General features: G+C 48.6%; 1 protein-coding gene across 27 annotated transcripts in view; it reads left to right on the forward strand.

Annotated features, from left to right (window-relative positions):
• The window catches only part of TCF7L2 (transcription factor 7 like 2), a 203,638-nt gene that overhangs the window by 163,297 nt on the left and 28,778 nt on the right, over positions 1-11,563 (forward strand). The window contains exon 1 of one of the 27 annotated variants that reach the window (XM_040486475.1): positions 2,952-3,089. The exons of the other annotated variants lie outside the window; for them this stretch is intronic. Coding sequence (XP_040342409.1) covers positions 2,967-3,089 — 123 coding nt within the window. The 5' untranslated portion in view covers positions 2,952-2,966. Of the gene's footprint in view, positions 1-2,951; positions 3,090-11,563 lie in introns of those variants that run through there. 27 annotated transcript variants of the gene reach the window in all.

Here is an 11,563-nt window from a genome sequence, read left to right on the forward strand (position 1 = left end):
GGGGCGGCGGGGCGCGGGCGGGCGGCGCGCGCTGGCCGGTCCCGCCGCCTCCCCGCGCGCCTGCCTGGCCAGTGCCTCGCATGCTCCCAACCTTCACCCGGTTCGCTCGTCACTTTTGCAGTAACTTTAACATTGATGTCCCTTGACTGGGAAGGTGCCGGATGGAGGAGGTCTTTATTTTCTTTTTTTTCCCCTTAACTCTCCTTAAAATAAAAAAAAAAATAATAATAATAATAAATAACGAAAAAGAGAAATCGGCACTACTTTTTTACTCCGAACTTTTAGCTCGTGACCGTGCAGACCTGCTTGTAGTATTTATTGCTTCACTCGGAAGTGACTGTTTGGGGCCGGGTTGGGGGGGAGGTTCGCTTCTTTTCGCCCACCAAGTTAAAGTCACGGATGCTCCACCCTCCTGGCTCCCCTCCTTCCTCTCTGTCCCCAAATATTTTCGTAAGGGGTCCGCATTTTTCTGCTTTTCATATGCACTCGTGCAAGACCCATCTCCCCTTCCCCGCGTCTCAAACTTCTTTATTTAAAACAGAACACCAGAACTTTGCCGCTGATGTGGATGAGGACCGCGGGATGAGAATGGGCAGTCTTTCCAGCTTCTTACTTTACTTCTCCACTTGATTGTGATTTCATGCTAACAGGAAAGGAAACTCTTACTCTCTCTTGTTTGGTTTTGGTTTGGGGGAGTTGAAAAAAAAAAATCCCATAGAACTTGGCAGTATCCGTCAGCTTTTTATTTATTTATTTTTCTGGAGATGTTCTAAGTGTGGGTGTACTTCCGACAAGTTGGGGCACCCCTGGGGTGGACTCAGGATAGGATGATGGGACCGCAGATATCCTGAAGCAGTTTCTCAGGAGGGAGGTTGAAGAAATTCACCAGATTTCCCTGTTCTTTTTAAGGAGGAGGAGGAGGAGGAGGACTGTCTGGAATGTGTTGGCTCATCTTGCTTTTTCCATTTTCCTTGTCTTTTGAGAAAGCCAGAAAATACCGAGTCAAAGTTGCCCATCCTGTTTGCTGCACTTTATAAGTTATTGTTGCTGAATGATTGGGAGCTGTCCATCAGCCGGGAGGGAAACTTGCAGTTTACTTAAGAAATTGCATGTGTGACAAAGGCAGCTGCCGAGTGTGGTGGTCTTCGTGAATAGAGGGAGGGGAGGCAATTAGGGGCTGTGTGGTTGGGGCTTTTTACTTGTCAAACTGGAGGCTCATTGCTTTTGTTACCGCCATGTAAAGGGAAATGGCAGGGTTTTGTTTTGGTACTAAGGACCTTAAAGATTGCTGCCTGACACACCGGAAGGCCGGATAAGTCTAGAAAGAGGGGCCACAGAGCAGTATTTTTAAAAAGAAGAAGAGAAAATTAAGAATTCTCACTTTGGGTTATCTTGAAGTCCTTCCAGCCTTTGTTTTTGTTTTTGGGGGGAGGGTGGGGATGGGGTGGAGTGAGAGTTCTTGACTCGTCCGGTGTGTTAAAGACTAACGTCAAGAAAAGAGTCCTATAAACAGGTGGGCAGTCAGATCGGCGAATTAAAAACGTCTCCCCAGTGTCAGGTGTCCCGCCGCCAGAAGGAACCAGATCTTTGCCACTGGTTTTGCTTCACGCAAGGCAGGTCCAGGAACCCATGTGGCGGTGGGCAGGGGTGTTCTCTTACCTGCATGCAAATCGGAGTTGTGTGTTTGCTTTTGAACAGGGTGAAACGATTTAACACTTGGGGTGGGAGAGGACCCGAAAGGCTCATTTTGTCCTCTGCAAGTTTCTTCTGTCTTTAACCCCTCCTGGAGCCACCCTCCCTCTCTCCCCTCCTTCATGTAAAAGAGGATGATTTCAGGCCTGTGATGTCTGAGTCTCTCAACTCCAATTAAGTTAAACCCACACAAATGTACCCGGCCCTGGATCCTATGAGAGCCCCAGGAAAAGTAAGTCGGGTTTGTGGGATTTAGGGCTAGCCTTTTGCATTCCTCTGCCTTCTCTTGTCTCTCTGCCTGTCTCTCTCTCTCTCTCTCTCTCTCTCTCTCTCTCTCTCTCTCTCATTCTGGGGAAAGCTCACAAAACTCAACAGTCTAAAAGCAAGTTAACGGTCTGAGTACTAGAATGCCAGGGAGCACAGGAAGCTTGCGTTCTCCTTCCACAGAGGTCAGTTGAAAATCTTTCCAGCACAGTCTTTTACTCTAGAAGGAAAAGAGGGTGTGTGTGTGCGTGCGTGTGTGTTTGGCAGACAAGGCCCTACCAAATGTCACTCCCGTGTCACTGTGACAAGAAAATATGCTTCCCCCCCCCCCCCCTCGCATTGCAGCCCTCTCTAAGAAATTTGTTTTGAGGGATTTGACAATCTTGCAGATAAAGTGCCTGCCTACTGCACTCGGTTGATCATTTTCCCTCATGGCTGACCGTAATTTCTTAGCTACTGTTAGCGGTAGCTGTGTCCCTGCCGCCCAAGGTAACGGGTGAGGGAGGGGGACTTGGCTTAGGTGCCCTGAGCTGGCTGGGGAACATGGGCCTTCCCCCTTCCTTCACGGATTCTGTAGTGGTAAAGATTAGAAACTAGAAGGAGTTTTTTCTAATTAAGAAGTAAAAAAAAAAAAAAAAAAAATTCAGTCTGCCACCAGTTGAACTAGATGGTGAGGTTTCTTTTGGCTTTGTTTTGTTTAATTTTTTCGTTTGGTTTTTGAGGGCTGCTGCGTGTGGAAGGGGGCTAATTAACAAAGTAACGATAGGCACCGGGAGTGAGACCTTGGGAGTATTTTGAGTGAACCAGGGCAGAAATTTGGAGCCTTCTCTAAAGATGCTTTTTTCCAGCTCTTTCAGGGAAATGCATAAAGGGAGGGGAAGCTGGGAGGAAGAAGAAAAGTGAGAAAAGCAGTAAGGGAGGAGGAAAAAAAAGCTGGCCCAGTCCCATCTTGAAGGTACAGAGAAAGTTTTTTTTTTTTTGAGGTGGAGAGAAAGAAAACCAAAGCTATTATGTACCCTAGGGATACAATTTTAGTGGGCATGGAAGATTTGAGTGGGAAGGGAGGCACAGTGGCCTCCGGGCTCTCTCTCTTCCAGCAGTTGGGCGGTTGGCACCTCCATTTGAATTGCTGGGTGAGTAGTGGGGTGTGCGTGCGTGCGTGCGTGTGTGTGTGTGTGTGTGTGTGTGTTTGTATCCTTGCTTATGGTCTTGACCATTAAACCTCAGTTCCTTTTTTTCTTTTCTTGTTTTAAATTCAGACGATGGGAAGGAAAAAACAAAGCAAGAATAAATGGTCAACTCAAAGTTGTGCCCTTTCACGCTATACTTTTCCATAGCAGTTTTGGGGGAGTGGGGAGAAAGGGTTAAAAAAAAAAAAAAAAAAGATGCGGAGAGAAATCGTGACTCTCATCACAGTCCTTCCTGCTACACAGCCATGCAGAGCCCGCGAAGCCGGCTCCCCAAGTACGAGGAAGGAGTAAACTGGGATCCGGAAAGGGGTGGTGGGGTTTAGGATTTCTTTTAACAAATAAATTTCTCTCCTTCACCCACCAGGGTGGGCTCCACTGGAAGAAAGAGAAGGGAACATGACGTGGCCTCAGAGAGGAGCATACTTTCAAAGCTTGAAAGGTCTTGGAGCGTTCAGGCTTTCACAGTAGCAGGGCTTGTGTAAACTGTATATTTTGGTTTCATATTTAATGCTAACTTTCTGTTGCTCTGTCTTTATAGTTGTATTTATTTTCAATCTCCAAATGTAGATGCCGGCCTTTCAGGGCTACAGTCTTGCTTGTGGTGTCTGTGTTTTCTAAACTTCGTAGGAAATGTGTTTCGGAACCCTGAGCAGGAGACCATTGTGGTGTTAATGATTAGGAAGAAGGTCCTTTTGCAATACCAGTTTGGGGCTTAGGTTACACTGTATTCCGCTCAACTGTTGGGTCAGATCCTTTGCCACAGCTGTAAGGGCATCCTCGAATTTGGAGGCGATTCCTATGATTACTTTCATTACTATTTTTTGCTGTTGAGTGGCCAAACACAGGAACATTTGCAGTGGTCAGTCCGCTCTTAGATCCGATCTGGGGGGAGGGGAAGGAAAAAAAATGAAATCTGCAACAGACTCTAAGAGTCCTTGTGTTTTCAAGATCAGGAATTCAACCCTAAACAGCCTATTAAAACACAAAGTGGTAAATAACTTCTGTGAGTCAAGCATGAAGGAATGACAGATACTTGCCTTGGTTTGCCTCTCTGGTTGTGTGCAACTTTTCTAGTTCAGTCTACGATCGTGTAAACTGTCCAGAAGCGTGGGGGAAGACAGTGCAAGCTGGCACCGCAAACGTGGAAGTTGTGTTGCTGTAAATTTCCCAACCCAGCGCAGTCTCCCTTTCTGAGATTCCTGAAAGGTTCCAGACCTTTGTTTACTCAAATTACTCGGGTTACTTAATAGCAGTCCTGCTGTTTCGGTGGCCGCTAAACCTCCATTCTTGATTTCTCATGAGAAAGGAGTTGTTTGAAAGGGTGAATTCCCGACTCCAATGATACAGATATTATGATCTTTGTATTGTCACAACAGGCTCCTGCTTCGGCATTTTCTAGAAGCAGCAGAGCCTGCAAGCTTATATTCTCAGGGAAACCTCCCTTTTGTGGTTTGGGGTCGGTGGGGGGCCCGGCTGAGCTATGTAATGGAATTCTTTCCTCCTGCAACATTTTGGAATGTGATGAAATCTTGCCATGCCCTCCAGATTACATACTTCTGCACACATTTGAAAAAAAATTTTTTTTAATTGGACTTTGCCTGGGTCATTACTTCCAACTCAGCTTGCTTTTAGAGAGGGTCATGTCCTTTTCACGTGTATCATTTATCGAGACTGTAGATGCCCACTAAAGGGTGCCCATGTGTGGGAGGGACACTAACTTGGCAAGATAGAGAACAATGCAGCACCCCCTTTGCACCCATCATTGCTGACATCCTGCTGAATCCAGGGGTTTGACTCATTGGTGTCCTTTGGGCCACAGGAACACGTTCATCCCTCCTCTTCTGTTTACCTGCTCCTTTCTAGGGAGAAATTCACCTGCTCTCTGAAGGAAACAGCTGTTTGAAAGAGCTCTTATCAGACTCCCATGTAGCAGGCATGAATTTCAAGTGCAGTACTGTCTAAATTCAAAAGTTGGGCACAGGGTGTATTAAAAAAAACAAAAGACATTTTTATACAGCTGGTCATTGTAAATAAATTAGAAGAGCTGTATCAGGTTTTGTTCACTACTTTCTCGAAATCCCCAGGATGTAATAACCATTATGTACTTAAAATTTACTCTAAATCAAAATTGGTGATTTCCTTTCCATTATATTCAGGAATCCCTAGATTTGGGGTTGTTGGGGTTTTTTTTGGAGGGGGGTGGGTAGCCTGGAAATCATCATTATTATTTTTTTTAAGTTGTTTTGAATTTGAGCTTTTGGATTTCCTCATTTGGAATAGGTTAGTTTTATTCTTGGCTCTGTTTTGCAAATCTGCTCTCCTAGGAACAGCTGTACCCTCTTACCCAGTTCTCAAACATTCTCTGTAAACTTGGACACTCAACAAGATTGATTATGCTAACACTAATCATTTAATACCCAAGTAGTAGAGAAATATCTTGCGGGAGGGTGGAGGTTGCGAACCACCGGGAAATTACTTAGGGGTGAAGTGGCTGGTTCCTCATCTTGGCGACCTTGTGTGGAGGATTAGGACAGTCAGAGGACCCTGTTGTGCCTGCCGTACCCCCTCACTGACCTCCGCCATGCTGTGGCATGTTCCTGGAGGGACGCGGGCAGGAAGAAAACCCTGGGAACTCACTGGTCAGGGGCCAGCCTGGACCGGGCCGGCCAAGACTGAAGCTTGCACGTGCTTTAAAGGTTAGCTGGGGGAAACACAATGGGATGCTTTCTTTTTATTGGGAAATAAATGAGAATGAGTGGAAATAAATTATGTTTAATGAACTTAACTGGAAGTAATTGTTCAAGAGCCTGTGAAAGCACAGCTTTGCTGGGTCGGCCCTCGGCTGCGGCTCTCACAAAGCCAAGCAGCTGGAGCACATCTTTATTTTCCAGGTTAGAATGTTCCCCTTCGGGTGCCCACTCCCCCACCCTGACACCTCCTCCTGACTCCCAGCCTTCCCCTCCTCCTTTTTGGGGATTAAGGGAAGATCATTAAGAGCAGAGTTTGGCCCCCTAGACCCTGAATGCTTGGCAATCTGTTTTGTGTGTTACCAGCTGGATTGTTAGATTATGGAAGGGACCGGGGGTTGGGGGGGGTGGGGCGGGGGAGAAGAAGGCCAAGGGCTTAGGATGGTTTGAGTTAGTTCTATGTATATGCATGTGTGTGAGAGAATTTGGATGAAAATTGACTGCACATTTATTCTCTCTCTGCCTGCCCTGTTCAATCATTTCCCCGCACGAAGAATTTTACTGCTTGTGTGAGTATATGAGAAACTGTGAGTCGGCAGAATTTTGTAGAGAGCCGGAGAATCTCTCTTCCTCTCCTTGCTGTCTAAATGGAGTTGATTCTGGGGTTGGGGGAGGGTCCAGCCATCCATAGTTTGCAAAACAAAGCAGCAGCACCCTGAGTCAGGCCACCTTGGGTTGCAGAAGCTGTCGTTTTTTGCAGCCTGGTGGGTTTGTGCCAGAGACCCCCAGCAGCGCGGCCAGGTGAGGTGAGCTGTGCAGTGGAGTTGCAGGGTGGGCATTTGCTGCAGGTCACAGGCAGACCTCCTTCCTCTTAACCACCTCATTGCTCCAAGCAAAACTTGGACCCCGCGAAGCCTTCTCTCTTATTTATTATTTTCAGTAGCCATGTACATCTCGTCCGGGGAACGTGTGCCATCAGCGGGGAGCAGGGCCTTCGGGAGCAGCAGCATTTGACCACGAGTGGGCCCTGTGCGCTGCACTAGGCGGGGCCTAGCTGGCTGGGCTTCCATAGCTGGGAGGAGAGAGGGGCAGGGCAAAATGTTTCCAGAAGCCCATCTGGCCAAGCGTGGAAGGCCGCTGTCACCCTTTCCGTCTGTGTGTGTAGGAGCTTTGCAGGATGCGGTAGGGAGATGTTCAGTAGGTAAGCAGGGATGGGTCTGTGCGTGCAGGCCCGGATCCAGCTTGCCGTGAGGGCCTCCTTGACGTCATTCCAGAAGCGGAAGTGGGCGCTAATGGTCGGGAATGGGTGGTTGAGGCCGGAGGCTTACTTTTGCTGATGTTCCACCACTCTTTGGTCCATAGCCTGAAAGAATAGGACTAGTTGAGTCACAAAGGGTTGTTGACGAGTAAGAAACAGCCCCTCCTTCAGCTCCAGCCCCTCCTCTTCAGCCATGGCTCCAGTGACGTGCGAGCGACATCATTAATGTTTTGCTAGTCGCCATTGGCCTTGGTACAGCTGTAGTAAGCGGCATCTGGCAAAATGCACGGGGATGAGCTATAAACCCATTTTTTCCACGTAAACCTGGAATGAACAATGTCCCTTCCTGAGGCTGATTTCAGACCCTGGGAGGGCTGGGTAACCAAAGACCACTGAAGACCTTCCACGCTGGGGGGTGGGGGGGAGAAGGCGGACAAATGCCCCTCTGTGCCGCTTTTGTTTTATTGTGCTGGGCTCCTCAAGGCACTTTCTGGCCCCATTTTTCTTCTGCAGAAAAGGAGAGCTATAGGGGAGTATTGAGGAGGAGGGCCGGCAGAGAGGCCGGGCCAGCAATGGCTCTATTTGTTTTCAACGTCTGCTGATTAATAGGTTGCGAGGTGAATGGCCAGCTTTCATTCCCTTTGGGTTCCCCACAGTTACAGAAGGTTGCGGGGCTGGGGTTAGGGGAGGGTAGCAGGGAGATCTAGAAGTGCCTGAACCAGTCTTTCATCCGCCAGGTTCCACATGGCGAGCCCTGTTTGGACGGGTGTGTGGGCGCTTGGCGATGAGGGTGGCACGGCCGAGTTGCGGAACGCTGGGCTTAAGGGTTCTCCAGAGCTCAGAGGTCAGCCACAGGGGCGCCCCCTCCCCACCCCGCCTCCCCCCACTGTAGTTGGATGAATACTTCGGGTCGAAAGGCTTTGTGCGCTTTGAGGGCTGGTAAAGGACCCTTTTTTTTTTTTTTTTTTTTTTTAAATAATTTTAACCATTCAGTGCTCAAAACCCATAAAGGATAATGAACAGAACTGGGGAAGGCTTTGCTTTGGGCAGCAGCCATTTCTCCAGGTAGAAAACCAAGCCCTAATGACTTATAGCCAGATGAGGATTTTTGTTCCCTTTAAATAGGTACTGGTGACTTCATTTCATGGGTTCGAGGTTTTTTAGTTGACTTTTTCTTTAGTTTCTTGTCAGCCGGAACTGACGGTGTGTGCAAAGTGTTTATCACCTGATCCCTGCGGGACCCTGCTACTGCTTCTGTCTCTGAGGTGCAGAAATATCCCATTAAATGTCCTCATCCCCCACCTCCTGTAATCAGCCACAAGTTGTAAAAAACCCTGACAAAAATCCCTGGTGCCCTGTGGCAAAGGTGTTCTCGCCGAGGCAGGGAGCCCCGAGCTACTCTTAACTTGGGGTGTGGGGGAGGCAGGGAGGACAGCAGGGAGCACTGTTTGCTGACACTGGGTCTAGGTTCCAGAAACTGGTAGGTGGCAGTGTGAGGAACAGATCCCTTTGTGAGTCCTGAAGCCTCTCTGTCCGGTTGGAAAGGTCGGCCCGGCCTACGCTCATGGGGAGCAGCATGCACGGTGGTGAGCCCCACCCCGGCACCAGTCTCTGGGGGGGGTGGGGGGGGGGGGGGGGGGGGGTGGGGGGGGGTCAGGTCGGTGAGTGTGCAAGACCTGGAAGCACTACCCCCCTCGAGCCTGTGACCTGGGACACCTCCCGTATGGAACTGATAAGAGCTGCCAACCGCTTGATAGGTGTGTTGATGAGGACTTGATGAAATCCGTCCTACTCAGCACCAAGGTGGGTCTGGCACCAGGGCCGCATTCAGCAGCAAGGAGGAGCTGTGCTGGGGTTGACCGTAGAGCTTCAGCAGGTGGTCAGGGCTCCTCTCTCCCGTCCTCCCCTCAGATCGTCTGGAGGAAGGGGTCTGGGTGGCTCTGATCTGGACAGAGGGGTCTAGATGGCTCTGAGTTCCAGGTGCTCGCGGTGTGGGGGTGTATGGGCAACCGCAGCATATGACTCCCGGACCTTATGTGGAACATTTTATTAATGTTGGCCTTTCACGTGTCCCAGAGTTGCCTAGTTTTCATCATATTCTTAGTAGGTTGGATGCTAGTAACTAGGCTCGTCCGGCAGCTTTTGATGACTGCCACCATCCCGACCTTGAGTATATGTTAGCTGTCCCTGGAGGTAATGACTTTTTTTGCACCCCTTAGGTAGTTGGTTTTCTTTTTTCATTTTATTTATTTTAGAGAGAGAGAGAGAGAGAGAGAATCTTAAGAGTCCAATGTGGGGCTTGATCCCATGACCCTGGGATCATGACCTGAGCCAAAATCATGAGTTGGACGCTCAGTCGACTGAGCCACCCAGGCACCCCACCCCTCGAGGTAGTTTTGAAGACATACCTCATATTTAGATAAAGTAGCTACCTAAAAAGTACCTGATTTCATGTTGCAGTTGTTTGCGTTGAATAGCGGACTCGGTCTATAAAGAGATAAAAGGGGGACAGACGCATATTTCGTGGGCTCTTTATCCACTAACACCCCCAGCATAGATTGTTGCATTTCGGGAAGGTTGTCTGTGTCCTTCCCCTAAGAAAGGTACTTTTCACGTTTGAATTTTCTTAGGGTGGTGACATTTTTTAGCACAATCCTTAAAGACCTCTTTATGGAAGTGGGAGCTGTAGCGCCCAGGTGTCTGAGTCGATCAGGCGTCCAACTTTTGGTTTTGGCTCAGGTCACGATCTCACAGCTCTGTGGGTTCGAGCCCTGCATTGGGCTCTGTGCTGGCAGCACAGAACCTGCTTGGGATTCTCTCTCTCTCTCTCCGGCTCTCGCAGCCCCTCCCCCACGCATGCTATCTCTGTCTCTCTCAAAATAAATAAATAAACTTAAATTTTTTTTTTTTTTTTAAAGTGAGCTCTGATCACAGGGGGAGGGGAAAGTCTAAGGGACATTTTCTATTTGGGTCGGTTGGTGTTTGATTGATACGAACTCTGACTTCAAGGCCCTCACCCTGATTCTGGAATGCCCTTGGTCATCTCCAGCTCTTTTTATTTAACTTTCAGCTCTTCTGTAGGCATTCTTATTTATTAGCATGATAGAGTAATGGTTTTTCTCAAAAGAGATAACAAATATGTTTATTAATTGAATACCACATTTTTTTTTTTCCAACGTTTATTTATTTTTGGGACAGAGAGAGACAGAGCATGAACGGGGGAGGGGCAGAGAGAGAGGGAGACACAGAATCGGAAACAGGCTCCAGGCTCCGAGCCATCAGCCCAGAGCCTGACGCGGGGCTCGAACTCACGGACCACGAGATCGTGACCTGGCTGAAGTCGGACGCTTAACCGACTGCGCCACCCAGGCGCCCCTGAATACCACATTTTTAAGAAGGGCGTTTCGCCTGACAGAACGTTGGCCAGAAAACACCCATACGCTCTTGCCTCATAATGAACATCTTGCCTTTGAAATAAGGAGCACAGTCTGCGGATGCATTTCCCCTCTGGGAATCCGATTAGAAGATACTGGAAGGGTAGCCAACACCACCTTCAGTGTGCCCTCATCAGTAGTACTCGCTGGACAGTATTTTCCCAAAGCTTTTTTGTACAGGCCTGTTGTTGGTCGCTGTATAGACATGGGCCTTAATTTTCACAGCACACTCTGAGGTCGAGCCCATTCCCATCTAGAGTTTGGAGAGACAGGACAACGGCCTAAGAGAGGTTGTACAGCTAGAGGGGTCAAGTAGAATTTCGACCTGGGTCTTGCTTGAATTCATAGCCTTCACTCTTGGCCACCGTGCATGCAGGCACTCATGGTCACCGTGGTGCATGCCAGGGGGCTCTAAAACCATTTTTAAGGCACTCTTCTTGTAAAGTATAAGACTAGCCCATTTCTGAAGGCCTGTCTAGCTTAGTTCTACGATTCTGAGTAGATGCCGTTTTAGTCAATGAATCTGTGAAATTGGTCCTGGCCTTCTCTTCTTCTGATGTTTACGGTTGCAACTCAGTTGTTCTTCTGCAACTTAGGAGTCTCGCCACTCCACAGGCTGGGCGTGACAGGAGACACAGAGTTCTAGAAGGCACAGTCTTTGTCATTAAGGAACGTAGCTACAGTGGGACCAAGAGAGGCACATATGTGGCTCTAGCATGGGCATGATGTGACATAGAAAGAAAGGGCTGTGGGGTTCTGAGACTGGAGAGACAGGGCATCTTCAAGAAGAACATACTTCCATTCACAACAGCAGTCCAGGTGTAGGCAGGTCATATGAGAATGGCGAGTAGACCCTGGTTTCTGTAGGTATGACTTTATTCCTTCCCCTGCTTGCTTGGGAGCTGGTCAACCTGCAGAGATGCGTGGTTTCCTAGGGACCAACCTGGCATACAGTCACGACGAGAAGAGAGAACCACGTCGTGCTAGGGCTCCCATTTGCCTTCCTCTCCTAAGGCTGGGTAGCAGCAGCTCGGGGTC

This window comes from Herpailurus yagouaroundi, unplaced genomic scaffold (genome assembly GCF_014898765.1).
Source record: "Herpailurus yagouaroundi ecotype Mexico unplaced genomic scaffold, PumYag 163, whole genome shotgun sequence".
NCBI classification, from domain to species: Eukaryota; Metazoa; Chordata; class Mammalia; order Carnivora; family Felidae; genus Herpailurus; species Herpailurus yagouaroundi.